The sequence below is a fragment of the Strigops habroptila genome, chromosome 5, assembly GCF_004027225.2.
Source record: "Strigops habroptila isolate Jane chromosome 5, bStrHab1.2.pri, whole genome shotgun sequence".
In the NCBI taxonomy this organism is placed as follows: Eukaryota; Metazoa; Chordata; class Aves; order Psittaciformes; family Psittacidae; genus Strigops; species Strigops habroptila.
In genome coordinates this window covers 59613896-59637790 of record NC_044281.2, presented here as the reverse complement: position 1 = coordinate 59637790, position 23895 = coordinate 59613896, and the positions used below count along the sequence as shown (strand labels likewise).

General features: G+C 61.2%; 3 protein-coding genes across 10 annotated transcripts; 2 read left to right on the top strand and 1 right to left on the bottom strand.

Annotated features, from left to right (window-relative positions):
• The first annotated feature begins 256 nt into the window (after nt 1-256).
• Nucleotides 257-10271, top strand: ATG9A (autophagy related 9A). Of its 4 annotated transcripts, none has more exons than XM_030486926.1 (14): nt 257-410; nt 736-779; nt 1772-1836; nt 2129-2290; nt 2394-2535; nt 3474-4222; nt 4596-4749; nt 4969-5148; nt 6019-6264; nt 6567-6787; nt 7200-7317; nt 7492-7714; nt 7853-7995; nt 8099-10271. In XM_030486926.1, the coding sequence occupies exons 1-14, from the start codon at nt 308-310 to the stop codon at nt 8102-8104; spliced, it is 2556 nt and encodes an 851-aa protein (XP_030342786.1). In that variant the 5' UTR covers nt 257-307; the 3' UTR covers nt 8105-10271. The 4 variants fall into 4 exon arrangements, with proteins under 4 accessions (XP_030342786.1, XP_030342785.1, XP_030342788.1 ...); XM_030486925.1 differs by having other exon boundaries at nt 8072-10271; XM_030486927.1 differs by lacking the exon at nt 2129-2290 and having other exon boundaries at nt 263-410; nt 8072-10271.
• Nucleotides 10272-10856: 585 nt separating this feature from the next.
• Nucleotides 10857-17492, top strand: ABCB6 (ATP binding cassette subfamily B member 6 (Langereis blood group)). Of its 3 annotated transcripts, none has more exons than XM_030486908.1 (20): nt 10857-10937; nt 11575-12106; nt 12619-12756; nt 13041-13227; nt 13433-13525; nt 13716-13908; nt 13995-14116; nt 14202-14311; nt 14394-14459; nt 14594-14719; nt 14809-14885; nt 14990-15053; nt 15150-15235; nt 15343-15400; nt 15578-15682; nt 16087-16261; nt 16545-16657; nt 16732-16826; nt 17017-17085; nt 17180-17492. In XM_030486908.1, the coding sequence occupies exons 2-20, from the start codon at nt 11591-11593 to the stop codon at nt 17304-17306; spliced, it is 2520 nt and encodes an 839-aa protein (XP_030342768.1). In that variant the 5' UTR covers nt 10857-10937; nt 11575-11590; the 3' UTR covers nt 17307-17492. The 3 variants fall into 3 exon arrangements, with proteins under 3 accessions (XP_030342768.1, XP_030342770.1, XP_030342769.1); XM_030486910.1 differs by having other exon boundaries at nt 10859-10937; nt 11557-12106; XM_030486909.1 differs by lacking the exon at nt 10857-10937 and having other exon boundaries at nt 11373-12106.
• ZFAND2B (zinc finger AN1-type containing 2B) lies at nt 14081-23679 on the bottom strand. 3 transcript variants are annotated; one of them, XM_030486916.1, is made up of 9 exons: nt 23581-23679; nt 22862-22956; nt 22296-22427; nt 21504-21655; nt 20902-21009; nt 20688-20757; nt 20079-20155; nt 19430-19511; nt 17848-19162 (listed from the first exon to the last, which is right to left on the bottom strand). In XM_030486916.1, exons 1-9 carry the CDS (start codon nt 23633-23635, stop codon nt 19124-19126), a joined length of 810 nt encoding a protein of 269 aa, XP_030342776.1. In that variant the 5' UTR covers nt 23636-23679; the 3' UTR covers nt 17848-19123. The 3 variants fall into 3 exon arrangements, with proteins under 3 accessions (XP_030342778.1, XP_030342776.1, XP_030342777.1); XM_030486917.1 differs by having other exon boundaries at nt 19430-19508; XM_030486918.1 differs by lacking the exons at nt 17848-19162; nt 19430-19511 and adding an exon at nt 14081-14519.
• Nucleotides 23680-23895: the final 216 nt, after the last annotated feature.

The window sequence follows — 23895 nt, the reverse complement described above, 5'->3', positions numbered from 1 at the left end:
GTGCCCCCGCGAAGCTGCCGGCCCCACGGACCGGCCCCGCCAGCGCCGGTAACGGGGGCGCGCACCCCGCCACCCACGTGCTGCCACCGCCGCCCCGGCCCGGAAGCACCACTCAGCTGCCAGACGTCACATCCCGCCCGCCTATGAGGCGCCGCTACGCTCAGCCCCCGCCTCCCGCCCTCCGCCTTCCCACTGGCTGTGCCCCGACCCACCCCGCGGCTGCCATTGGGTTTCGCTGCTGCCAGTCGCGGGCGGGCGGGGGCCGAGCGGGCCGGGCCCGGGGCCGGTGGCGGCGGGCGGCCCTGCCATGGCTCACTTCGAGACGCAGTACCAGCGCCTGGAGAGCTCCTCCACCGAGTCCCCGCCCGGCGGCGGCGACCTGCTCGTCCACGTCCCCGAGGGCACCAAGTGTGAGCGGCGGCACCGGCACCGGGGGTTGGGGCCTGGCCGGGGGCGGCGGCCCGAGCCTGAGGGGAGCGGGGCCGGGAAGCGTGAGGCGGTGGAGGCCTCGGGAACCGGCCGTGACCGGGCTGCGGGGGGCTGGTGCGGGGGGCTGGGGATGGGGGAGCAGCCAGGGACCGAGGGAGGGGCCGGGCACGGAGCGGGGCCGGGGGCTGTGGGGCTGGTCAGGGGCCTCGGGGGCCGGGCCGGGAGGGGAGAGGTGGGGCTGTGCCTGTCACAGCAGCCAGGCTGCTGTACCGGCGGCCCCTCACCCTGTGCCGCTTCTTCCTTCAGCTCCTTGGCATCACATCGAGAACCTAGACCTCTTCTTCTCTCGCATATCCTTTCGCTGGGGCACCCGCCACCTCCTGGGCTCGCAGTGCTGGTGGGAAGCTTGGGCTTGGTGTGACCTGGAGCTGGGGCAGCGTCTGCCCCTTCCCGTAGGACACCACACGGTTCTAGAGGGGTTGGGGGGTGGTTGAACCCCCATGCCTGTGGGGTGCTGTCACCCAACAGTGAAGGGACAGACAGGTTCTTTTAGGGATCCTTGGCAGAGTGATGATGGTACTTAGTCGTAGTTACAATTAAAGCTTTATTTTCTTACCAGGATTTTATTATTAGCATGCCGCAGCATTTGTAATCAGAGTAGCACAGCAAGCAGAATCAGTGTAGTATAACTTTACAAACAGCATAGTGCACTGCTTAGCTTATGGTTTCTAATAACCAGAGCTGTTTGCAGACTGGGTCATATCTTAATGTGTGGTTTGCTCTATCAGTATAACAATCACAATCTAGACTCAAAGACCATGTAAAAGAATACGAGTCACTCAGTCCTCAGAGGAAGCAGATGATGGTGGGAGCATCCTGTCTCCTGGAGGCTCTGGTTCTCATGGTCCAGCAGCAGTTCCTGTCCAAGTTCCCACTTAGAACTTGTAACTCCTTGGTTTTGTGGACAGTGCTCCAGGTGCTGTTACATTTCCCTGTTCTGTGATGGGGTTGTCGCTGCCACCTTGCTGGCTGGGTGCCCGGGGCCTTCAAGGCCGACGTGGAAGGGAGTAATCAGCCCGGTGCTCCAGAATCTTGAAGCTGGTGTGGAGGGGAAGACGAAATCTGTTTGGTTTGTCTAACTGGTTCACAGGACCTTCAGGGCCTGATAATGGGGAAAGGGAACTAATGGGTGATCTGCTCAGTCACAGAGACTGCTGCTTGCCTTATAAAATGGCATTAGTTATGCTCTGGGGAGCTGTGGATGTCAGTGGGCCAGAAGCCTCTCCATCCTTCATCAGAGAGCAGGAGTCTCCAGACTGTTTTCCTTGACTGTAGCTTTCACGTCTATAACCTTCATCAGAAGAATGGCTTCACTTGCATGCTCATCGGAGAGATCTTTGAGCTCATGTAAGTGCAGGTTCTGTCTGTTGTGTCTGTGACAGCTGCTTGGGAACAGCCACAAGAATTTGCTGAGCTCCTGCAGCTGGGTAGGAGGGAGGGCTCCCTTTATAGTTGTCCTGTCTCCTGTTTGCTATGATTTTCATGTCCCAAACCTGCATTCCACTTTGAGGAACTGGTGCCTGTGAGCTTTCCTGCCACCATGGTTGTGGGAATTCATCTCCATGATGTGTAACACTGGCTGCTTCACGTTCTGGGGGGCAGAAGAAGAACCCTTATGTCTGGTCCCTTTTTTTCACAGGCAGTTCATCTTTGTGGTGGCATTCACCACCTTTCTTATCAGCTGTGTGGATTACGACATCCTCTTTGCCAACAAAGCAGTAAATCACAGCCAGCATCCCAGTGAACCCATTAAGGTGACTCTGCCAGATGCTTTCCTGCCTCCAAATGTCTGCAGTGCAAGGTAGGGGCAGCACAGGGCATGTCGGCCACCACTCTTGCTTTCTCAGGTACTCTGGGTGCCTGCCTGGGCCTGTCTCCTACGACTTGTTTCTTCTTGCTTGCAGAATCCAGGCAAACAGCTTCCTCATCTGCATCCTGGTGATAGCTGGGGTTTTCTGGATCCACCGACTCGTCAAATTTATCTACAACATTTGCTGCTACTGGGAGATTCACTCTTTCTACATCAATGCCCTGAAAATCCCGATGGTAAGTAGCTGGGCCAAGGGCCTAGTACGAGGCTGCTAAGGGATGCAGGAGGCATTTGTTGCGTGGTAGAAGCAGCTCACTCCTTCACTCCTCTCCAAAGCCAGCTTCTCTGGGAGACCTCTTCCTTCTGCTCCATAACTGCACTGATCTCCTTTCAGCCTCTTCTCCAACAGCCAACTTGTACCGTGTTAACCCCTCTGCCCAGCTTGCCTGTCTGCTGCTGGCACACGCTTCTGCCATCTGCCACCCAATATGTTTATTTTTCAGTGATGGCCTTTTCTGCGATGCCTTTCAACAGAGGAAGCATAAGTGAAGATATCCTCATACCTCCCTGGGTTGAGGACAAGTCATCTTCCTTGTTTACTGGGTGGGGGGAAACTGAGGCATGGAGCTACTTAGTTGGTGAAGATCACACTTCTTCATTGAGAAGATGGAGATTGGTGTGTCCAAGATAGGTTTTGAGGCTTGCACATATATTCTAGTCCAGAGTCCTTGCTCTGATGAACAACATCATCCTTTGAGTGGACACTGTGTCTTGAGAAAGGTGGGGTGAGCCAAAGGGCTTGGTTGTTCCCCATGTTTTCCACAGGCTCCCTCTGGGACACTGCTTAAGTCCCTTCCCCTGTTTGTGCCTTCCTGCTGACTAAATGGCAGCTCTGGGAGGACCCATGGGAGCGGGAGCTCTGTTCATGCCACTAAGGCAGCTGGTGCGTGAGTGGCTGGAAAACAGTCATCTGTACTAATGTAGGCATAAAGGGCACTGGGGCAAAGTATGGGTTTTAGTTGCTGCTGGCTGAAGTGGTGCAGGAGGTGCCTTGTGTGCTGGTGGTGTGTGTGCACCCCGCTGTGTATGCTGGGACATGCTGTTTGAGAGGGCTCAGCCCAGCTTCTGTCCCAGGGCTCATCCTGCCCTAACCTTGCCCCTTTCTCCCTTCCAGTCCACCCTGCCGTACTACACCTGGCAGGAGGTGCAGGCGCGCATCGTGCAGATCCAGAAGGAGCACCAGATCTGCATCCACAAGAAGGAGCTGACGGAGCTGGACATCTACCACCGCATCCTCCGCTTCAAGAACTACATGGTGGCCATGGTGAACAAGTCGCTGCTGCCCATCCGCTTCCGCCTGCCCCTGCTGGGAGACACCGTCTTCTACACGCGGGGGCTCAAGTACAACTTTGAGCTCATCTTCTTCTGGGGGCCCGGTTCCCTTTTTGAGAACGAGTGGAGCCTGAAGGCCGAGTACAAGCGGGCTGGGAACCGCCTAGAGCTGGCTGAGAAGCTCAGCACTCGCATCCTCTGGATTGGCATTGCTAACTTCCTCCTCTGCCCCCTCATCCTCATCTGGCAGATCCTCTACGCCTTCTTCAGCTACACAGAGATCCTGAAGCGGGAGCCGGGCAGCTTGGGTGCCCGCTGCTGGTCTCTCTACGGCCGCTGTTACCTCCGTCACTTCAATGAGCTGGACCACGAACTGCACTCGCGCCTCAGCAAAGGGTACAAGCCAGCTTCCAAGTACATGAACTGCTTTATCTCCCCGCTCCTCACCATTGTGGCCAAGAACGTGGCCTTCTTTGCTGGCTCCATCCTGGCTGTGCTCATCGCTCTCACCATCTATGATGAGGATGTGCTGGCAGTCGAGCACGTCCTGACCACGGTCACCCTGCTTGGGGTGGGCATCACGGTGTGCAGGTGAGGTGGGTCTGTGCTGCCCCTGTGCTCCTGGCAGTGCTGTGGGGAGCAGTGGGGCTGACAACCATCCATGTAAAGATGCTCTTTCGTGACAAGTGGACATGAATCTGCCTGAGTGAAGGGCATGGCCTTGGGGAGTCAGGGGCAGGCAGGAGAAGAGGGTAGTGGTGAGCTTGGGTGCATTGGTTGTGTGATACAGAGGGTGTTGCTGGAGCTATTCAGCAGGGCTGAGCTATTCAGCCCCAGGCTGGGCTGGCAGGGAGGTTAGGCTTGGGTGTGAAGGCTATAGCTGGAGCTGTGATAAGGACTGGTCACCCAGCCCTCCCAGGAACCGAGGTGTGATGCTGTGGTGTTTCCCTGTCCTGTCCTACAGGTCTTTCATCCCCGACCAGCACCTGGTGTTTTGCCCAGAACAGCTGCTGCGAGTCATCCTGGCGCACATCCACTACATGCCTGACCACTGGCAGGGCAATGCCCACCGCTATGAGACCAGGGATGAGTTTGCCCAGCTCTTCCAGTACAAAGCGGTGAGCTTGGCTTGTGTGGGGCTGGGATGGGGACTCACCTCCATCCCTGTGGGAGGGAGAGGCTGCCGCAGAGCTGAGCAGCTCCTGCACTGGCAGAGGACAAGGCAGTCTTCTGAGAGACACCCTGCCCCAGAAGTATGGAGGGCTGGAGCTGGGGTCTGGCTTTGGGACTGTGGGATTTTGACATCCTTGTGCTGAGCCCATTATCTCTGTGCTCAGGTCTTCATCCTGGAGGAGCTCCTGAGTCCCATCATTACCCCCCTGATCCTCATTGTCTGCCTGCGGCCCAAGTCCTTGGACATCGTGGACTTCTTCCGCAACTTCACCGTGGAGGTGGTGGGTGTGGGTGACACCTGCTCCTTTGCCCAGATGGACGTGCGCCAGCATGGCCACCCGGCGGTAGGTCCCACCACCACGGGACAGCAGCCCCGGCTCCCCACCAGCACCTCTGGTCCTTCAGCCTCACAGGAGGCTGGAACTCACCACTCCTGGCAGTCCACAGCCTGGCCTCCTGCCTCTCCGCTGGGTGTCTGTGGCTGCCAGCACAGCTCACCAGCCCCAGAAGGCTCTTGTGGCCCAGCTTATTAACCTGGTATTTTGTGAACCAGGCTTTGTCACTTCATTATTTGATGTTGTTGCCTGTCTTAACAACCAAGAGTCCTCTATCCTCAGGAGAGAGGAATGGGGATATTTGGACATTTGGAAATTATGACCACTGAGAACTGACTTAAAGAAGCTGGACTGCCCAGGAGAGAGGCAGCCTCGGGGAGATGGGAAGCATTTTCCATTGTGTAAAATCTAGTGCGGAGGGAAAGAGGATCTATTTATTTCCTGTGCCTGGGAATTTAGGTTACTCGTCAGGAAAGACTCCCTAGTGACAAGGCCATGAACTAGGGAGGGGGTGGACTCACTGTGGCAGGAAGCTTTTAAGAACAGTCATTTGTTGGCTGTTGTTGCCCCTGCTGCGAGCTGGAGAGTGCAAGACAAGGTTTTCAGTATTGTGTTTTGTGACTAGTCCCCATGTCTCCAGTTCCCTTGCAGCAATGCATGTTCTGGGGGGAGGTGGAAGATGCTGTGCTTGCTGCTTCTTCTGCAGGCTGGAAGGAATGAACTAGTGTGGCAGTTTTGATGCAGCACCTGCTACATACGGAGCCGTGGCCCAGCTTATGCTGGGTGTTGTGTGCTTTGTCCAGACTGATCACAGGATTCCCAGGCTTGGCAGAGGTGTAAAGCAGATCCTGTCCCTCATTACCTGTCTTTGCTTCACAGTGGATGTCAGCAGGAAAGACGGAGGCCTCCATTTACCAGCAGGCTGAGGACGGCAAGACGGAGCTGTCCCTCATGCACTTTGCCATCACCAACCCCAAGTGGCAGCCACCCCGCGAGAGCACGGCCTTCATCGGCTTCCTGAAGGAGCGGGTGCACCGGGACAGCAGCGTGGCGCTGGCTCAGCAGGCTGTGCTCCCTGAAAATGCCCTCTTCAGCTCCATCCAGTCCCTGCAGTCAGAGTCAGAGGTGCCCAGTCTGGGGGGGGAAGCAGCGTGTTCTTGGGGTGCTTGCTGGGTGCTGGCAACCTGACAATGAGGCTCTGTGGGCAATTTTGTCCTTGCCTGGGTTGTATCTAAGGATACAAATGTGGTAGATCAGCACTAGCTGGGAAACTTCTGGGTTTCTGGAGAGGGCAGCAGGCTGTCCTGGGGCCCTGTGAGGTGAGAGAGGGGCTGAGAGAGCTGAGGTGCCTCAGTTCTTTGTTGCTGGCTGGGATCAGGCCTCCGAGTCTGCACAGGACAGTGATTCTCTCCCTTTCAACTCTGCAGCCTCACAGCCTCATTGCCAATGTGATAGCGGGCTCCTCGGCACTGGGCTTCCACATGGGCCGGGAAGGCCAGGCCTCCCGCCACCTCTCCGAAGTGGCCTCGGCCCTGCGTTCCTTCTCCCCGCTCCAGTCTGCCCAGCAGCCTCCTGGCGGCTTCCAGACAGCGGGAAGGGATGGCGAGGGAGCCCACCCTCGTGGCGTCATTGCCATGACAGCCTCTGGGTAAGATGCAGACGGGAGAGGGGTGGGCCAAACACTTTGCAAATTTCGTTACCCCTTGCCCAACTGCCACCCTATTGTCCTAGGTGCATGGTGGCATTTGTCTCTGCAGCCTGGGACAGCAGGGGACATATTCACAAGCAGAGTTAGGCCCACATGCTTAGGCTGGCCCCGAAGGAGTGTTGGGGTTCTGATGTTCTCTCATAGGTACCACAGTGGTGAGAAACCCCTGGTAGGGCAGAGGCAGTGCCCATTGCAGGGCCGGTCATCTTATGCACCTGGGGAGATGCTACAGAGGGCTCGTTCCTACCCAGCTCAGGAGCAGATCTCTGCAAGCCTGACATGAGAGTGGAGGGGGGCTGGGTGGTGTGGGGGGCACCTGGGTAGCAAACACCACTTGTGTGTCCCATGGCAGTGCCGATGCGAGGACCGTGAGCTCGGGGAGCAGCGCCTGGGAGGGTCAGCTGCAGAGCATGATCCTGTCAGAGTATGCCTCCACTGAGATGAGTCTGCACGCACTCTACATGCACGAGGTGAGCAGCCTGCAGCTCACTAGGCAGGCAGGCAGGACTGGTGTGCCCTGTCTGGAGTGAGTGGGATACTGGTGTGAGTGAAAGCTGAGCCCAGTGTGTGTGCAGTGCTGGGGAGAGGGTGTTTGGGCATCTGGGCTCTCCTGTACGGCTCACTCACTGGTGTGTTGGCCGCAGTTGCACAAGCAGCACGCTCAGCTGGAGCCCGAGCGTCACACTTGGCACCGGCGTGAGAGCGACGAGAGCGGGGAGAGTGCCCACGAGGAGCTGGATGCTCAGCGGGGTGCCCCCGTCCCCATCCCTCGCTCTGCCAGCTACCCCTTCTCCTCATCGCGGCAGCCCGCTGAGGAGACAGCCACACTGCAGACTGGCTTCCAGCGGCGATATGGTGGCATCACAGGTACGGGAGCCAAGGCAGAGGTCCGAGGTCAGAGCCCCGTAACCGATGCCCTTAATGGGCTAGCACGAGCAGCCTGCCTGCTTCTGGACACTGACAGGTCGCCCAAGAAGCTAATCTTCCTTCTCGCCTCTCTTGCAGACCCAGGCACAGTACACAGAGCCCCATCACACTTCTCCCGCCTCCCTCTGGGAGGCTGGGCTGAGGACGGGCAGTCAGCGAGACACCCGGAGCCTGTGCCAGAGGAGAGCTCAGAGGATGAGCTTCCACCACAGATCCACAAGGTAGGAAGGCTGTGGCTGAGAGGGGCAAGGTATACTTTGGATGCAAGGTTGGGGTGCTGGCAACTCGTCCCGATAGGTGCCACAGTCCCTCTCTGTCTTGCAGGTATAGCCTTGTAGACTGGGGATCTGATGGGGATTGCAGACTGGGAGCCGCCTGGGCAGCAGGATGTGGCGTCAGCCTGATGCTTCTCCTGACCTGAGTGGACAGGATAGTCCCGGGCTCTGTTTTGTTGCCATCAGTTGCCGAAGAAACAAAACTGCCAGGCCAGCAGCTTTGTGGCGGCACCTCGTGTCCAGCCATGCGTCAAGTCAACGCCACTCTGACTCTTGTGGGGTGAATGTGTGTGTGAGTTCATACCCGTGTCTGTGGTCACATCTGTGTTGTCTGTGTCGGAGGATCGCTGCAAAAGCTGGCGTGACAGGACTAGCAGTGGGGAGCTGTGGACTGGCTTGGAGGTGGCAGCAGCTGTTCCAAGGGATGTGAGATGGCTCCAGCTCCAGATATCCACCCAGAGCTGGGACCGGCCTGCAAAATGAAGGCAGGAGCTGTTGAAGGGGGTCTTACTCAGCCTGCAGCCCCAAGGAGGTGCCCAGGACTGTGTTCGCCCTCCCAGAGAGGAGCAGGACAGCAGTGGGGTAGTCACCCACCCCTCTGCCCCAGCATCCTGCAGAGGGATGAGCTCTGGCTGCTGCTGGTGTGGATAGGGGTGGGATCTAGAGCTGGTGGGAATAGCTCTGGCTGGGATCCAGGGATGCTGCAGCTCTTCCCCAACTCCCACAACAGCTGGCCCATCCCCTGCACACAAGGAAGGGTCAGCGGGGTGAAAGTCCTATGTCGCTGACATTCCTCCAGCCGTATCTCTGGGCTAGGGCAGCAGATTCCTCCCCAGTGCGTGGCACTAGTGGGATGCAGGCTGCCAGCAGGCCCTCCTGCAGTGCCAAAGAGACCCTCGCACAGGGCAGCCTGGCGTCTCCCACCCTGAAGGCCTTGTGCTCTGTGTATTGGTTCCCTTCCCAGGCACACTAAAGGCCTTTGCTCTATGACCAGGCTGTGGTGTGTAGATCTGTCCTCCCAATGCAGCCACTTCAGTGTTTCACATCTCACCTGGTGGCTCCTAGCTCCTCCTTCCCTCCTGAAACCATCCTTTTGCTTGCAACATGGCTTCGGCTGCTGTGGAGACTGTATCAAGCAGGTGGCTGGTATCTGGTGGGGCAAGGAGGGGTCCCCTGAACCCAGGAGGGGATAGCAAACCCCAGCCCAGCCTTGGGGTGGCTGAGGAGGGGATCAGGATCCCAGCTGTGCAGCATGGCCTTGGACAAGACCTTCCCGCCATCGTTGGGGTTTCCCTCCCTTACAGTGACAGCTTGTGAGGATCTGCATCCCGACTAATCCCTGCCAGGCTTTGCTTTTCCCTCCCTTCCTTTTCTCCTTGCCTCGGGCAAGGGCTGCTTGCTTTTGCCATGCCCTCTGCGGGCACTGCAGGCTCTTCCCTGCTCTCCCTGGAGGCCAGGGCCACCTCTCTTTTCCCTGCCAGGATTTTTGCCCTCTGCCCTTTGAGCCTGTGCAGGGTGGTGCTGCCGAGCTGCTGGCGCCCGAGGATACGTGTACCTGGGTGCACAGGGCATAAGCCAGGGTGTACATGGGACAGGCTCTTTGGAGGTGGCGAGCTGCTTGCTGCAATGGGGAGACACAGACCAGAGCTGCTATTGCTCTGGTGTCTGTAAGTCCAAACGGAGTGTGCTAAAGCAGAGCTTGGGGGGGACCTGCTCTTTGCTGCTGTGGTCAGGTCTGAGCTGAGCAGGGAGTCTGTGCACCTGGGTGCTGCTGAGGTCCTCCCACAGAGGAGCAGCTGTGACTTGGCACTGTCATGGCAGAGTGAAAGGAAACTGAAAGCAAATCTCCTGGGAACATCAAGCTTTTCCGTGGCTTCCCCTACCCCCAGGCTGCTGCCCTGCATGGAGCTGAGCCTCCCCGGGGCTGCAGGACCCTGCAGCAGGGTCTCTGCACTGAGCGGCTGAAGGCCGGCAGTGCCCAGGGCGGGGGGGGGGGGAGTCTGGGCCTCTCCCTGGGCTGGCAGGAGGGAGCGGCCGGGTGGGAGCAGGCCAGAGTCCTTGCCGCATGTTGTGCTTGTGTCGTCGGTGTCCCACGTGCATGGCGAGCCGCTCTCTCTCCCCTCCTCCCGGGGCGTGTGGGGCCCTGGGGCGCGCGGTACCGCACCCCCCGCGCCCTCGCTGTACAGCTGTATAGCCGTCTAATAAAGATGGGGTGTATCATCCCTGCCCGCCTCCGAGCCTCCTTCACCCTGCGCCGCAGTGCACCCCACCTGGACCTGGACACAGCGGGGGGGAACCGGGAAGCCGGTCGAGCTGGTGCCTGCAGAGGCTGCGAGGTCTCTGCCGGCTGCTCCCGCTGTGCTGGCAGCTCCCGGCAGCTGGGTTCCGGCCGTGCCCGTCGAGGGGTGGGGGGGGCCCCGGCTATATTTATCTCCGGGAGGGGAGCGCCCCGTCCTGCCTGACCTCTGCGGCGGCAGGGCCCTTGCCGGGGCGGCGGGGCTATCTCGGCACCGCAGGGCCGCGCTGGCGGCACCGATAAGCGGGCGCGGGGCGCCTCATCCTGGGCTTCGGGGACTCTCCCTGGGCCCCCGATCGCCCCGTACCACCGACACCCCCCGCCCCGGCTCTGCCGGGGGCGGCTGCGGGGCCCGGTGCTGGGGGGGAGCGCAGGTCCGAGCAGCCCGAGGTGGGGACCGTGGGGTCACACGCGCACCGGGCGATGCTGTCGCGGGGTGCGGGCGGGGGCGCATCCCCGGCGCCGGAGCGGGGCGGGCGCGCAGGAGCAGGGCGGGGAGCGGGGCGGGGCTGAGTGGCGCCGGGGCCCGGCTGGTGGCGGCTGGCGGCGGCGCGGGGCCCGGAGCGGGCGGAGGCCGGCGGGCGCGGGGCAGGTGAGCGGGCGGGGGCCCGGGCGGGGGCCCGGGCGGCGCGGCGGGCAGGGCGGCGGGGCCGGTTCGGCGGCTGCGCGGGCGGCGGGGCCGCGGCCGCCTCGGGAGCGCCTGTCCCGGGGCCGAGCGGAGCCGGCACCGGCCTGGCAGAGCCCTGGCACGGCCCTGCCTCGCCCCGGCGCGTCCCTCGCCCGGCACGTGTGCGTGTCCCCGGCCATCGGCCCTGCGGTTCCCCTGCGTTGCCCCGCGTTTCCCCGTGCATCGTCTGCCGTTACCCGGCTGCCGCTGCGCTGCCGCCCCCCTCCCGCTCAAGAATGGTCCCAGCACCCCGCTGCTTTCCTATCCCTGCCCCTCTTGTCCGAGTGCATCTCCAAGGGCATCGGTGGCTCTGGGGAGCACAGCGCAGTGTTACAACCCCCAGGTCCTCCCCCCACCGAGCATTGCCAGGGCCCACAAGCAGATCCTGGTGCTCATGTCATCTCCATACAAAGCTGGCCCTGCATGCAGTGTCCCCCGCATGTCCATGTCCCCATGAATGCCCCTCTCTGCTTGGCTGTGCCATCCCGCCGTGGGTCCCTCCTTGCAACAGTACCCACCAGCTCATCCTGAGACATTCCTCCAGCCCCTCTTCTCTCTGCAGCCTGTGACCTGCCAGGATGGCAGTGCTGGGAGGCTACTGTGAGGGCAACAACTCCATTGCCCAGGCCTGGGTCCAGCAGGGCTTCCAGCCCTGCTTCTTCTTCACACTGGTACCGACCGTGCTGCTGAGCATCTGCCTGCTGCTGGGCGCCCTGCAGTATGCCTGCTATGTCCGCTTCGGCCGTGCCATGGAGCCCAAGTACATCCCCCGCTCCCGCCTTTACCGCGGCCAGGTCCTGCTGTCCCTGCTGCTGGCCCTGCAGCCCTTCGGGGGGCTGCTGTGGCAAGCGGTGGGGCCGGGCCGGCTCTACGGGTACATGCTGCTGCACGCCTGCCTCTGGGCTCTCAGCTGGGGCTGCGCCGTCGCCCTCCTGCAGCTGGAGCATACGCGGGTGCTGGCACACGACCGGACACGAGGCCATGGCACCGTCCTTCTCCTCTTCTGGGCACTGGCCTTTGCTGCTGAGAACCTGACCCTGGTGTGCTGGAGGAGCCCGCTATGGTGGTGGGCACTGGAGGACACAAACCAGAAGGTGGGCTGGGGGGCTGTGGGCAGGGATGAGGGACAGGCACTTTGTGGGGAGGAAGGGGGGGCTGCAGCATTGCGGTGCTGGGGTGGGGTGTGCATGCCTTGCCATGCCCAAGGGTGTGCATGCTCCTGGGTTGCACCCACTCATCTGCTGAATGTCTCAGCCCGGAACCCAGCTATCGCACATCTCTCCATGCCCCAATCCAGCTCAACTCCCTCTTCTGCCTGGCCCAGCCCCAGATGCAGAAGTGGAGAGTGTCTGCCTGCTCCCCACAGCCCTTTGCCCCACTGTTCCCCCCAGGGTAGGGCCACCCCAGCCGGAGGGCACAAAAGTTGGATGCAGCAGGGAGGAAGGAAATGGCCTGGGTGGTGCCTGAGGTGCTGTGCTCAGCCAGGGGGTCCCATTGAGCTGCATGGGGGTGTCCCCTCTTCCCTGGCTGCACTTCACCCCATCCCTGTGCCCTGCTCCGTGCCTCTCTCAGCTCATACTCATCTGACTTCCGACTCTCTGTCCAGGTGCAGTTTGGCTTCTGGCTGCTGCGTTACATATGCACATTCATGCTCTTCATCCTGGGCATGAAGGCCCCGGGGCTGCCCGGCAAGCCCTACATGCTGCTGGTCAATGAGGAGGAACGGGACGTGGAGAACAGCCAGGTGAGTCTGAGGGCTGGAGCAGTTTAGGGACATGGCCAGAGGGGAGCTGGGGACAAAATGGACATACGGCTGTCTGGGACCAGCACCTTCAGGAGACCTGGGAGGAGCGAGGTTAGGGCTGCCCAAGCTCCCTCACCACTGTCAGCAGGATGTGGCCCTGCAGGGAGGATGGAGTGGGGACCCTGGGAGGATGGGGCTGGTTTTCTTGGTGGGGTGTTCCCCAGGGCTGTTGCCAGCTGGGCTGGGGTGCCAGGGCAGTGACCCCTCGCTCTGCTCTCCCCCAGCCGCTCCTGTCCGACGGCAGGACCACCTCCACCTGGAAGGATTTCCGGAGGAAGCTGCGGCTGCTGGTGCCATACATGTGGCCAAGGGGCAACCACCTGCTGCAGGGGCTGGTGCTGTTCTGCATGGCGCTCCTGGGGCTGGAGCGCGCCATCAATGTTTTCGTCCCCATCTACTACAAAAACATCGGTGAGGTGCCTGGAGCTCGGTGTGTGAGGCTACCCATGGCCTCACCAAGTGCTGGGGTTGTTGCAAGTGACCTGGGGGCTACAGGGACCTGGCAGGAGCAGGTTCCAAGGGTCAGGGACCATTGCTGGGCGCTGGGCTGGTTCCCGTGGGGCACCTGGCAATGCTCCCTGCCCCTCTGCCCTGACCCTTGTCACCCTCTCCCCAGTGAACGAGCTGACAGAGGGTGCTCCCTGGCACACCCTGGCCTGGACTGTCTGCGCCTACGTGGGACTGAAGTTCCTGCAGGGCGGAGGTGCTGGTAAGGACCACTGAGAAGGATAGGTGCTGGGGAGAAGTGGCATGGGGCTAATTGTGCTGGGGCTGGGAATGCTGGTCCTGGGTTGGGGGGGGGCCTCATCCCAAATCCCTCTTTCCCAGCTGTGCTTTCTGAGCCGGCTGCCTGCCACACTGGCACCGGTCCCCACTGACCATGCTGTGGTGCCCCGCAGGCTCCACCGGCTTCGTGAGCAACCTGCGCACCTTCCTGTGGGTGTGGGTGCAGCAGTTCACCAACCGGCAGGTGCAGGTCGAGCTCTTCGCCCACCTGCACGGGCTGTCCCTGCGCTGGCACATGGGCCGGCGCACTGGCGAGGTCCTGCGCAGCGTGGACCGCGGCACCAGCAGCATCAACAGCCTGCTCAGGTCAGAGCATGCCTGCGGCGGGCAGCGGGTGGCCAGGCAGCCCCACTGGGCCAGGCTGATGCGCCATCCCCCTTCCTGTCCCCCAGCTACATCGTCTTCAGCATCATCCCCACCATTGCTGACATTGTCATCGGCATCGTTTATTTCACCTCGGTTTTCAGTGCCTGGTTTGGCCTCATCATCTTCGTGTGTATGAGCCTCTACCTGAGTGAGTGAGGGATCGGGGTGCAGGGGTGCTGAGCTGGGTTGTGGGGCAGCAGCTGCCTGCCAACGCAGCCCCTTCCTGCCCACAGCTCTGACCATCTTCATCACTGAGTGGAGGACCAAGTACCGGCGGGACATGAACACACGGGACAATGAGGCCAAGTCCCGGGCTGTGGACTCGCTCCTCAATTTTGAGACGGTACCATAGGTGGTGGGGTGTCACTGAGCACTGGCACTGGGAGGGCTGATCCAGGCACTGACCTGGGCTCTGCGTCCTGCAGGTGAAGTACTACAATGCGGAGAGCTACGAGGTGAACCGCTTTAACGACGCCATCATCAAGTACCAGGTACGTGGTGTCAGCAACAGTGGGGAAGTCAGCAGGGAAGGAGCTGAGCCTTGTGGGTACCTGCAGGGAGGATGGAGCTCACCATGGGTCTGGTGAGCGGCATCCTCTATCCTGGAGGACCTTTTTTCTTCCAGCTCTCAGAGTGGAAGGTCAGTGCCTCACTGGGCCTCCTCAACCAGACCCAGAACCTGGTCATCGGCCTGGGGCTGCTGGCAGGGTCCCTGCTCTGCGCCTACTTTGTCACCGAAAACAAGCTGCAGGTAAGGCTGGTGCCAGCCTGGGCAGCCCCCTGCCCGAGGTGAGGCCCCGGGGCTGGTGGTGACAGGCACCTCTCCCCTGTCCCTTCCAGGTGGGGGACTTCGTCCTCTTCGGCACTTACATCATTCAGCTCTACACACCACTCAACTGGTTCGGGACTTACTACAGGTAATGCTCGGAGCTGTGGGGGTGCCTGGGGTCCCCCTCACCATGTGCACCTGGGTTGGGGTGTGCTTCCCAAACCCTTCCCTCTGGTCTTCACTCCCTTACAGGATGATCCAGAACTCCTTCGTGGACATGGAGAACATGTTCGAGCTCTTTGACGAGGAGCAGGAGGTTGATGCCACCTTCCCGGACCCCACTTCCTGGCACAGACCCATAGTCCTGCCCTGGGGACAGGCTGGCTCTGAGGCCATGTCTCTCCTCTGGTAGGTGAAGGATGTGGTGAACGCCGGTGACCTGCGCCTGGAGGCTGGGCGGATCGAGTTTGAGAACGTGCACTTCAGCTACGTGGATGGGTATGGGGCGGTGGGCACAGGGTGGCACGAGCTGAGCTGTGGGGCCTGGCACAGGGACACGGGGCAGCGGAGGTGGTCCTGAGCCCCTCTCCATCCCCCTTTCCCAGGAAGGAAATCCTGCAAGACGTCTCCTTCTCGGTGATGCCTGGGCAGACCCTGGCCCTGGTGAGAGCGGGACCTTGGGTGTCCTCACTGCTGGAGGGTGGGACAGGGAAGTGGGGCTGGGAAGCACAGGAGTGGGAAGGACAGAGCCCCAACAGGGGCGGCCCTTCCCTGCCCAGCCCCTAGCCACCAGCAGCCGGGCGTCTCTGGAGTCTCCAAACCCTTTGCCTTCCTGTGCAGGTGGGACCTTCGGGCTCAGGGAAGAGCACCATCATCCGCCTGCTCTTCCGCTTCTACGACGTGCGGGGTGGCTGCATCCGCATCGACAGGCAGGACATCTCCCAGGTGATGGGGGAGCACCTCCAGGGACTGGAGGGACACACGCCAGCTCCCCTGGGCCTCGCAGCACTGCTCAGTGCAGGCACTGGCATCTCCCCAGGGCACGGCTGAGCACGCAGCCCCCAGAGCCCCTTTGCAGGCTGAAGTCTGGGCCAGGAGTGCGGTGAATGGTGTGACTGCAGAGCCCCTGGGCTGAAGTGCTGGAGACTGGCAAGGGCTCCCTGGGAAGGGCTGGGGCACCGGCAGGCCCCCCCCCCCCGTAGCAGGGTGGAGATGCAGCTGAGCCTGTGGTCCAGGACACCCTGCAAAGAGCAGGGTGCAGGACTCATGGCTGAGGGATGGGAGTGGGTTTTGAGGGGCTCTTTGTGGTGTGTGTGCATCTGGCTGAGCTCTCCGTGTCTCCTTCCCAGGTGAAGCAGGCATCACTGCGTGCTCACATCGGGGTGGTGCCTCAGGACACAGTGCTCTTCAATGACACCATTGCCAACAACATCCGCTATGGACGGATCCTGGCCACAGACCAGGAGGTGCAGGAGGCAGCCCAGGCTGCTGATATCCATGACCGCATCCTTTCCTTCCCTGATGGTGAGACCACTGTGGTACCCTCCTTATCCTCCCTTGCTGTCCCGGGGTCCCCTGTGACCTGGTTGCCGCCCTCACAGGTGTCATTGGGTGACATGTCCCATGGGGACACCTGCTTGACCCTGTACCTTGCTTTGCTCTCCCTGCTGTCATCTCTGCAGGGCTGTCACCCTCGGGCAGGGATGGGCTGAGGCTGCAGCAGGACCTCCCCATGCAGCAGAGCCCTCGTGCCCAGCCCCGTCCTGGAGGGCACCAGCACAGCACATTCCTGCCCTTGTGCCTGCAGGATACAGCACCCAGGTGGGAGAGCGGGGGCTGAAGCTGAGCGGGGGGGAGAAGCAGCGAGTGGCCATTGCACGCACCATCCTGAAGGGTCCCAGCATCATCCTGCTGGATGAGGTAAGGGCAGCGGCCCCAGCCCCTGCAACTGCCTGCACTGCCTGCGCCCTTCCAACACCCCCCCTCTCCTGCAGGCCACGTCTGCACTCGACACAGAGACCGAGAGGAACATCCAGGCCTCCCTGGCCAAGGTCTGCGCCCACCGCACCACCATCGTTGTTGCACATAGGTAGGGATGAGGGGGAAGGGCTGATGCGGGAGGTGCTGAGCTCTCTGAGCTGGCCAGTTCCCCCAAAGGGGCACAGACCTGTCCTGCTCAGGAGCTGACAGCCCCCGTGACTGTGGCTCCTTCCACCGTGTAAACCCCTCCCGGGCCCCCTCCCCTCTCAACCACACCACTGCCCTGCCTTTCTCTGCAGGCTCTCCACTGTGGTGGGTGCAGACCAGATCCTGGTGCTCAAGGACGGGCGCATCGCAGAGCGAGGGAGGTGAGCACAGGGCTTGGTGCTGTCTGCCCATGGGGACCCCCTCCCTGGGTCTGGGGCCAGCCTGGGACCCTGCACCCCTCTGCTCTCCCCGCAGGCATGAGGAGCTGCTGCAGAAGGGTGGTGTGTACGCTGGCATGTGGCTGCAGCAGCAGGCCGGGGATGAGGGCGAGAGCAAGGAGCGCCACACTGAGAAGCCCACAGGCAGCAAGAAGGGGCCGTGAGCACAGGCAGGGGCTCTGCTGTAACACTGACCCGGGCCCACGCCCTCATGCTGCCAGGAGCCCGCTGCTGGCTGCAGGCTGGCACCTCGCATGCCCCAGGAGCTGCAGGGGCTGGGTTGGACACGCCAGTACGTTTGTACCTGTTTGTTTTGCTGTTGTGTAGTTTCTTAAACCAGGTCCTTCCCAGCTCTGTGCCTGTGTGCTCTTAGGCAGGGTACGTGCCTGCAGGACCCCCTGGGGAACCATGCTCCAGGCAGGGGCAGGCAGGGTTAGTGCTTGTGCCCTTGTGTTGACCAGCAGCTCTGCTATGGGGCTCTGCTCCTTGGGCTTAGGCAGGCAATGGCAGAGCAGGCTGTCAGCATCTGCCCCATCCCCGCACAAAAAGGCTGAGCGTGGCAGGGGGCTGCACTCCAATGACAAAGGAAGGAAGAAGCAGCACAGTTGGTACCTGCTTCATGCTCATGTGCCCCCCTTTGCACGTCCCTGTGCACCCATTCAGAGATGCACCACTCTGGACACCAAGCGACTGCACCCCCCGAAGTGCTTCTGCACCTTGTGCTTTGCTTTTATTTTCTCCCAAGCAGCACTTTGACAAGTCTCAGCATTCCCTGAGCCCAGCCTGAACCCACCTCCCACCCCAGGGAGTCACTGCCAGCAGGTAACCCCCCCTCAGCTGTAGGACCAGCCCTGTGCAGAGCCAGGCACAGCCCTCCAGGCAAGAGTGGTTCCAGCAGAAATGCATGACAGCAGGTGGGAAAGCAGCACCACTCTGCTCTGCTGCAGAGCCCCCTGCAAGGGGCAAGCAGGACAAGTGACCCCTGCCCAGGCATCAGTTCCTGCCTCCAAACACCAGCAGTGAAGAGCTGGCTCCAAGCTCAGGGCTGTGGTTGCTAGAAGGGGTTCTGTGCTGCTGTTACCCAGGAGGGAAATTCCCTGCAGCACAGCTGCAAGGAGGGAAGCGTTCCTGCCCCAGCAGCATTGAAACAAGGCCCTAGGATCGTTTCAGGCAGCACACAGCAGCAGGAAGGCAGCTGCGGTCCTCCCATGCGAGCGACGCTACCGTAAAGTCACTGCTGAGGTTACTTTTCAGATAACGGCCCTTGTTAAATTAAACCAGAAAGGAAACACAGCTCATTCAGCCTGAGAGAGGTGCTGGGCCCCAGCCAAGGTGAGTACGGCCCCGTGTAGTCTTGTGCATGCAGACAGCAGGGGAGGCACCGAGGCATGGGGAGCAGGGAAGGGGCTCACTCCACGCTGATGGGAGGCTGCACATTCAGCTGTGCCATGCCCAGGCAAGAGACCTTCCCAGCCACAGGTGCTCTTTGCCAAGAAGCTGGCAACAGTCCCCCAGGAGTGTGAAATCCAGCCCCCACCACTGCAGCAGGCAGCTGTATCCCAGCAGTACGTCTGAGCACGCAGAGATGAGCCCACATGGAACTTCCCTCCAGGCCAGCTCTGCCCTCACCCCAGAATCCCAGCAGTGCTGGGACACAGCCACAGCAGCTGTGGCTAAGTGCATGCTGTGGGCTACCACCTGCTTTGGTCAGTGTGTGCTCAGCCTCCTTCCATCCTGTCTTCACCTCTCCAGGAGCATCAGCAACTTGCTGCACTGATTTTATACAGGTACTAGGGTTGAGGTGTCAGTGTGTGCATGGTGGCTCGCCTACAGTCCCCCAGGGAGATGAGTTGTCTCTGGCGAGAGGCTCTTATCATCAGTGCCCATGCCAGAACCCCATGGCATCCACGCGGGAGGCCAGAGCTGCTCCTCAGGTCACAAGTGGGATCCCACATCCACTGGCGCACCCTGCTTCACCTGCCTACGACATGCTGCAGTTCGATGGCTTTGAACCCTGTGCCTGGAGCAGGAAGAAGCACACAGTGAGTAAGGGAAGACAGGCTTCTTCCTCTGGCCTACAAGGGGACACATCCAGTGCTCAAGTCCCCAGGGCTGCATGTTCACCAGTGATGCTGTCACTGCCCCAGGCTGGGCTGCCCTCCTGGTGAGAAAAGTGAATCTAGGCAGGGCCCAGAGAAAACAGAACCCAGGGAGAACCCCTCCACGGCATATGCCAGGCTAGGATCAACCCCACCACGGTGCAGAGCCTGCAGCCAGCCTCACTCACCTGCCGCTGTGACTGCTGGTACTCGGCTTCACTCGCTGACAGCGCCCGGGCCAGTGCCAGATCCTCCTCCTCCTGCGTGCTGCTGAGGACAGTGGTGCATTGTGTGCATCGGCCTCCCCCAGGCCCAGCGCCCAGAGGCCTTCGGGGTGGCAGGATCTCCTGTCACTGCAACCCTCAGGACAAGAAGTGAGGATCACTCTGAACAAGCCAGGGGCTGGGGAGGGACCAGAGGATGCAGCGGGGGCTGGCAGCCAGCACCCTGGGCCAAGGAGAACCACATTAACTCCAGTCTGTAGGACTGGTGCTTGTAGCAGCATCAGGCAATGTGCCCGAGGGCGTGGGCTCCCAGGTGTCCTCTGTGAACACCCCTACACCATGTGTCACGTTCTAGTCATGCTCATTAGTTGACAAGTGGTCAGAAAATGGTTTGTCCCACTCTGTGCTGTCAGTCACTGTCCCCTCCCAGTTCCCTGGAGGGCTTGCTTGCTGAACAGCGCTCCGTGATTGCTCTGGACTCTTCCTGTCAGCCACAGAGGCATCATGTGGAAACACGTGCTGAGAGGAATGTCATCCCCAGAGCCACATGATGCTTCCCCAGGCACCTCTCACACAGGCTTGGGGCATGACACCACGTGTGCCTGGGCCGTACCTGGGTGGCTGTGCTGAGCTGCGTGCTGACTCTGCCAGGGACATCTCCAGAGCTCGCTGCAGAGCCTCTTCCTCACTCTGAAACAAAACATCTTGTCACCAGCATGGCTGGAGGTGGCAGGAGGTGGCCCTGAGGGACATGCAGCAGGTACAGTCTTGCCTGGCCAAGAATGGGTGCATCTCCCCTCTCCAAGGCCAGACACAGCCAAGGTGAAACCCTGAGGCTCAAGACCTCCACCCCTCTCCCCCTGCCCAAAGGAACACAGTCCTGCCTGCCAGTGCAGGGACCACACTAAGAATACCAGTGGGAAGCAGCTTCCAGTCTCCTCCACCCTTGGCTTGCAGAACAGAAAGAAACCACCTGGGGAAAACAGCCAGTGCATTTTGTCCCTTCGGGGAAAGCCGAGCACCAAGTGCAGCCAAGAGCTGCCATTCACAGGCACCAGAGCAAACTCTGATGTGTTCAGGATCCCTGTTTGCCAGGGAAGGCCCTCCTGGGGGGCACCGCGGTCACCTACAGAGCGTGGGTTAAAGAGCAGTTGCTGCAGGAGCCCCCAGGGGCCCAGGAACCACCCAAACCCAGCCCAAACGCCCAGGCCAGGCCACTCACCAGCCCGTTCTGCAGCATGACAGCTGGAGGGGAGGTGCTGCGAGCCTGCGGCGCAGCTGCTCGGCCTCCTCTGCAGACAGGAGAGAAGCTGGGTTATTGTCAAGGCAGGGAGTCCTGGTACGAGCACACAGCCCTGCTGGTGCACAGGCAGCAGGGAGCTGCCGCTCCTGCATCCCACAGGGAGCCAAGCTGAGCCTGGCCATGCCCACCTCACCTGGCAGAGGCTGGAGAAGAGGGGCTGTCTGCTGGCCGGGCAGCTCCACTGCTCGATGCAGCAACCGTTTTGGAGGAGGATGCCTGGGCTCTCGCAACTGCAGCGTGCCTGAGACAGACAGGATGCCTGTGAGCAACTGTTACACACCACGAGCCAGCCCTCGGCACTGAATATCCCGGGCGATGAAGTTGGGCAAGCAAGACACCTCCCTAGCTCCCTGCTCCTCTTCTCGCCAAGAGCACCCATGCTGTGGCTCAGCTATGCACTAGAGTTTCAAGTGCTGTTTCTCTCCTCGAAACACTGTGCCAGGATAGGCAGAAGCTGTCAGCTACAAACAAGGGGCTGGCAGACAAGCAAGCGAGAAGAGAACAGCCAACAGGCAGTACCAGAGGCTTTTGCTACAGGAGGAAAAGACTGTGTATAGAGCCGGCCTGACTCTACAAACCTTATCACTGCTGGAGAATACCCCACCACACAGGTCAGGGGCCGTGAGAATGCAGCAGTCCCAGACAACAGGCCAGGAGGAGCTGGGCTTCTTCCCTGTCACCCATACGGCAAGCACAGCTTCATCCCTGCCAGCCTGTCTGTCCCCTGGCCCTCACCCTGCTTTGGAGAGTGGACGCCCTGCCCCACTGCAGTCATGGTCCAGGGGGTGCCGGTGCTTGAGGCAGTAGTTCTTGTGGCACTGGTCACAAATCACCTTCATCATCTCCTTCTGCTTGCAGCCAGGCTTCAAACACTTGTTGGTGAAGATCTACAAGATGACATAGAGTGGTGAAAGGGAACATGCCCTGCAGGGCTGGGGCTGTCCCTTCCCTCCACACTAGGCCCTGGACACTGACCAGCTTTCCCCACCAGTGCCTCCTCTGTGGGTCTCTGGAGTTTATCTCTGAATAGTCGTTTTCTTTAGATAGTTTACCAGTAATTCACTACTTCTTTGGTCTCCACAGACAAGGGTCTGCACAATCGCATAATTACAGCAGAAGAGACTCTTCCTCACCCAGGAACTCCTGCCTGCCCTGCCAGGGAAGTGAGAACAACCCAGAGCCTTCCAGCTGCTGCTGGGCTGGATTCCTGTGTGGCCAACTCCCTGCAGCAATTTCCTCTCCTGGCAAGATGGAGCAGCTAATTGCTGATTACATTTTCCTAATGGCAGCATGCAGTTTCCTATCCTCAAATCCCAGGTGAATGCCCAGCCCCACTCCATTGCTATCTCAGCCTCAGACTCACACCACGAAGCCCTGCAGATGCACACACCTCCAGGTCAACAACCCTTCCTGCCCTCAGCCTGTGCAGAGACAGCCCCAGGCGGGGCAGTTTCTTGTGTTGTTTCCATCCCACCCCCAGGATCCAGCAGGGACCCAGCACCAAGATGGAGAGTGCCAGGTTGCTACCTTGCACTTGCGCTGTGCAGGGTCAGACTTGCAGTCACGGTCGATGTGCTCACCCACCACGACATCGGGCATCTCCCCGCGCCTCACGGGGACCGGGGTGTTGCAGAGGGGACACACAGGGACCTGGACATCCTGTAGAGACAAAAGAAACGGCTTGGGAGCACATAGCTGGGCAACCTTGAGTGCTGTGTAGCCATCTCTCTCCCTTTCAGGATCTGCCTGCCAAGGCTTTCACAGCCTTGTGGTTTGAGATCCTGCTCACAGCTTCCAAACAGGTCGCTGTTTCTAACCCAGTGGGTGTGACAGGCACAGTCACAGGCTCTGGGAAGAGAAAACAGTATGGCTGGGAGACACCCAAACCATTTCACCCAGTGGCAGAAGGCGGGCTGGAAATTTGCAGCAGTAAGAGAGATCCTGGCTTTCAGAGATCCCACCTTCAGCCTCAGCACACATCCGAAGCGGACTGTCCAAGTAACCAAAGAAGTCACAAATTATTCTGATCCCTGGCTGGGGAAACTCAGCAGCCCTGTGCAGGAGGCTGGACTAGACCTTCTCTCAGCACTTACCTTCTTGTAGGCAGAGGTGCAGTCGTGCTGGGCGTAAGCGATGTGGTCGGTGCAGAAGATCTGCTCGCAGGCGTCACACTTGAGGGGGAGGAAGTCTGGGAGCGAGGAGAGGCCGCGGGCAGAGCGTTGAGGTCAGCGCTGCCCGCCTGGGACACAGCCCTCACCCGCGGCAGAGCCAGCGCCGCTCCTCTCTTGCCCCGGCTTGGAAAGAAAAGGGCTGCAGGGCCACCGCTGGCTGCGGAAACACCTCGGGCTCCTCCTCAGCATCTGCCCTCCCCGCGCTTGCGAGCAGCACCCCGAAATCATGCCGAGCTCCCCGGGGGCTGCCGGCCTCAAGCCAGAGGCGAGCGATGCCGCCACTGCCACCGCGGGGCTCCCCCACCCGGGACGACCGCAGCCCCGACGCTCCTCAGCACCACCGTGCCCGGTCTCCCCCCGCCCCGCGGCACCGAGCGCCGGCAGCCGCAGTCCCCGCCTAGCCGCTGCCCCGCCGTTCCCGACCCGCGGGCAGAGCTGCGCACCGCGGCAGAGCCGAGCACCGGCAGCCCCCGGGGTACCGGCACCCAGCTCCGCCCTGGCGGGCAGCGGGAAGGACGAGAGGCCGCCCAGCTCCCCTCCGCCAAGGGCGGCCCGGCCGGGCCCTTCACCCCCGCCCCGCCGCCTCCCCATTGCGCGCCGCCCGGGCCGGGTCCCGGTGCGGTGCCGCCGGCGGCGCTCACCCAGGCGCTGGCAGGCGGGCCAGGAGCAGTGCGCGCCCACGTCCGGGAACTCCATGGCCGCCCCGCACCGCGCCCGCTTCCGGCACTGCGTCACGCGGCCACGGGCGGCGCCAGCCGCAGCCCCGCCCGCCCCGGCACACCCCGCCCCGCGCCCTGGTGGGGCTGCCCCGAGGGGCCGGCTCAGAGCCGGGGCTGCCCGACCCCAGCCCCCAGTCCTCGGCCCCGGCCCCAGCCCCGGCCCCGCAGGAGACACAAAACACGGCTCCCTGCGCTCTCCGCCCCACTTCCAAGTCTTCAGGTGCCACGTTATGACGC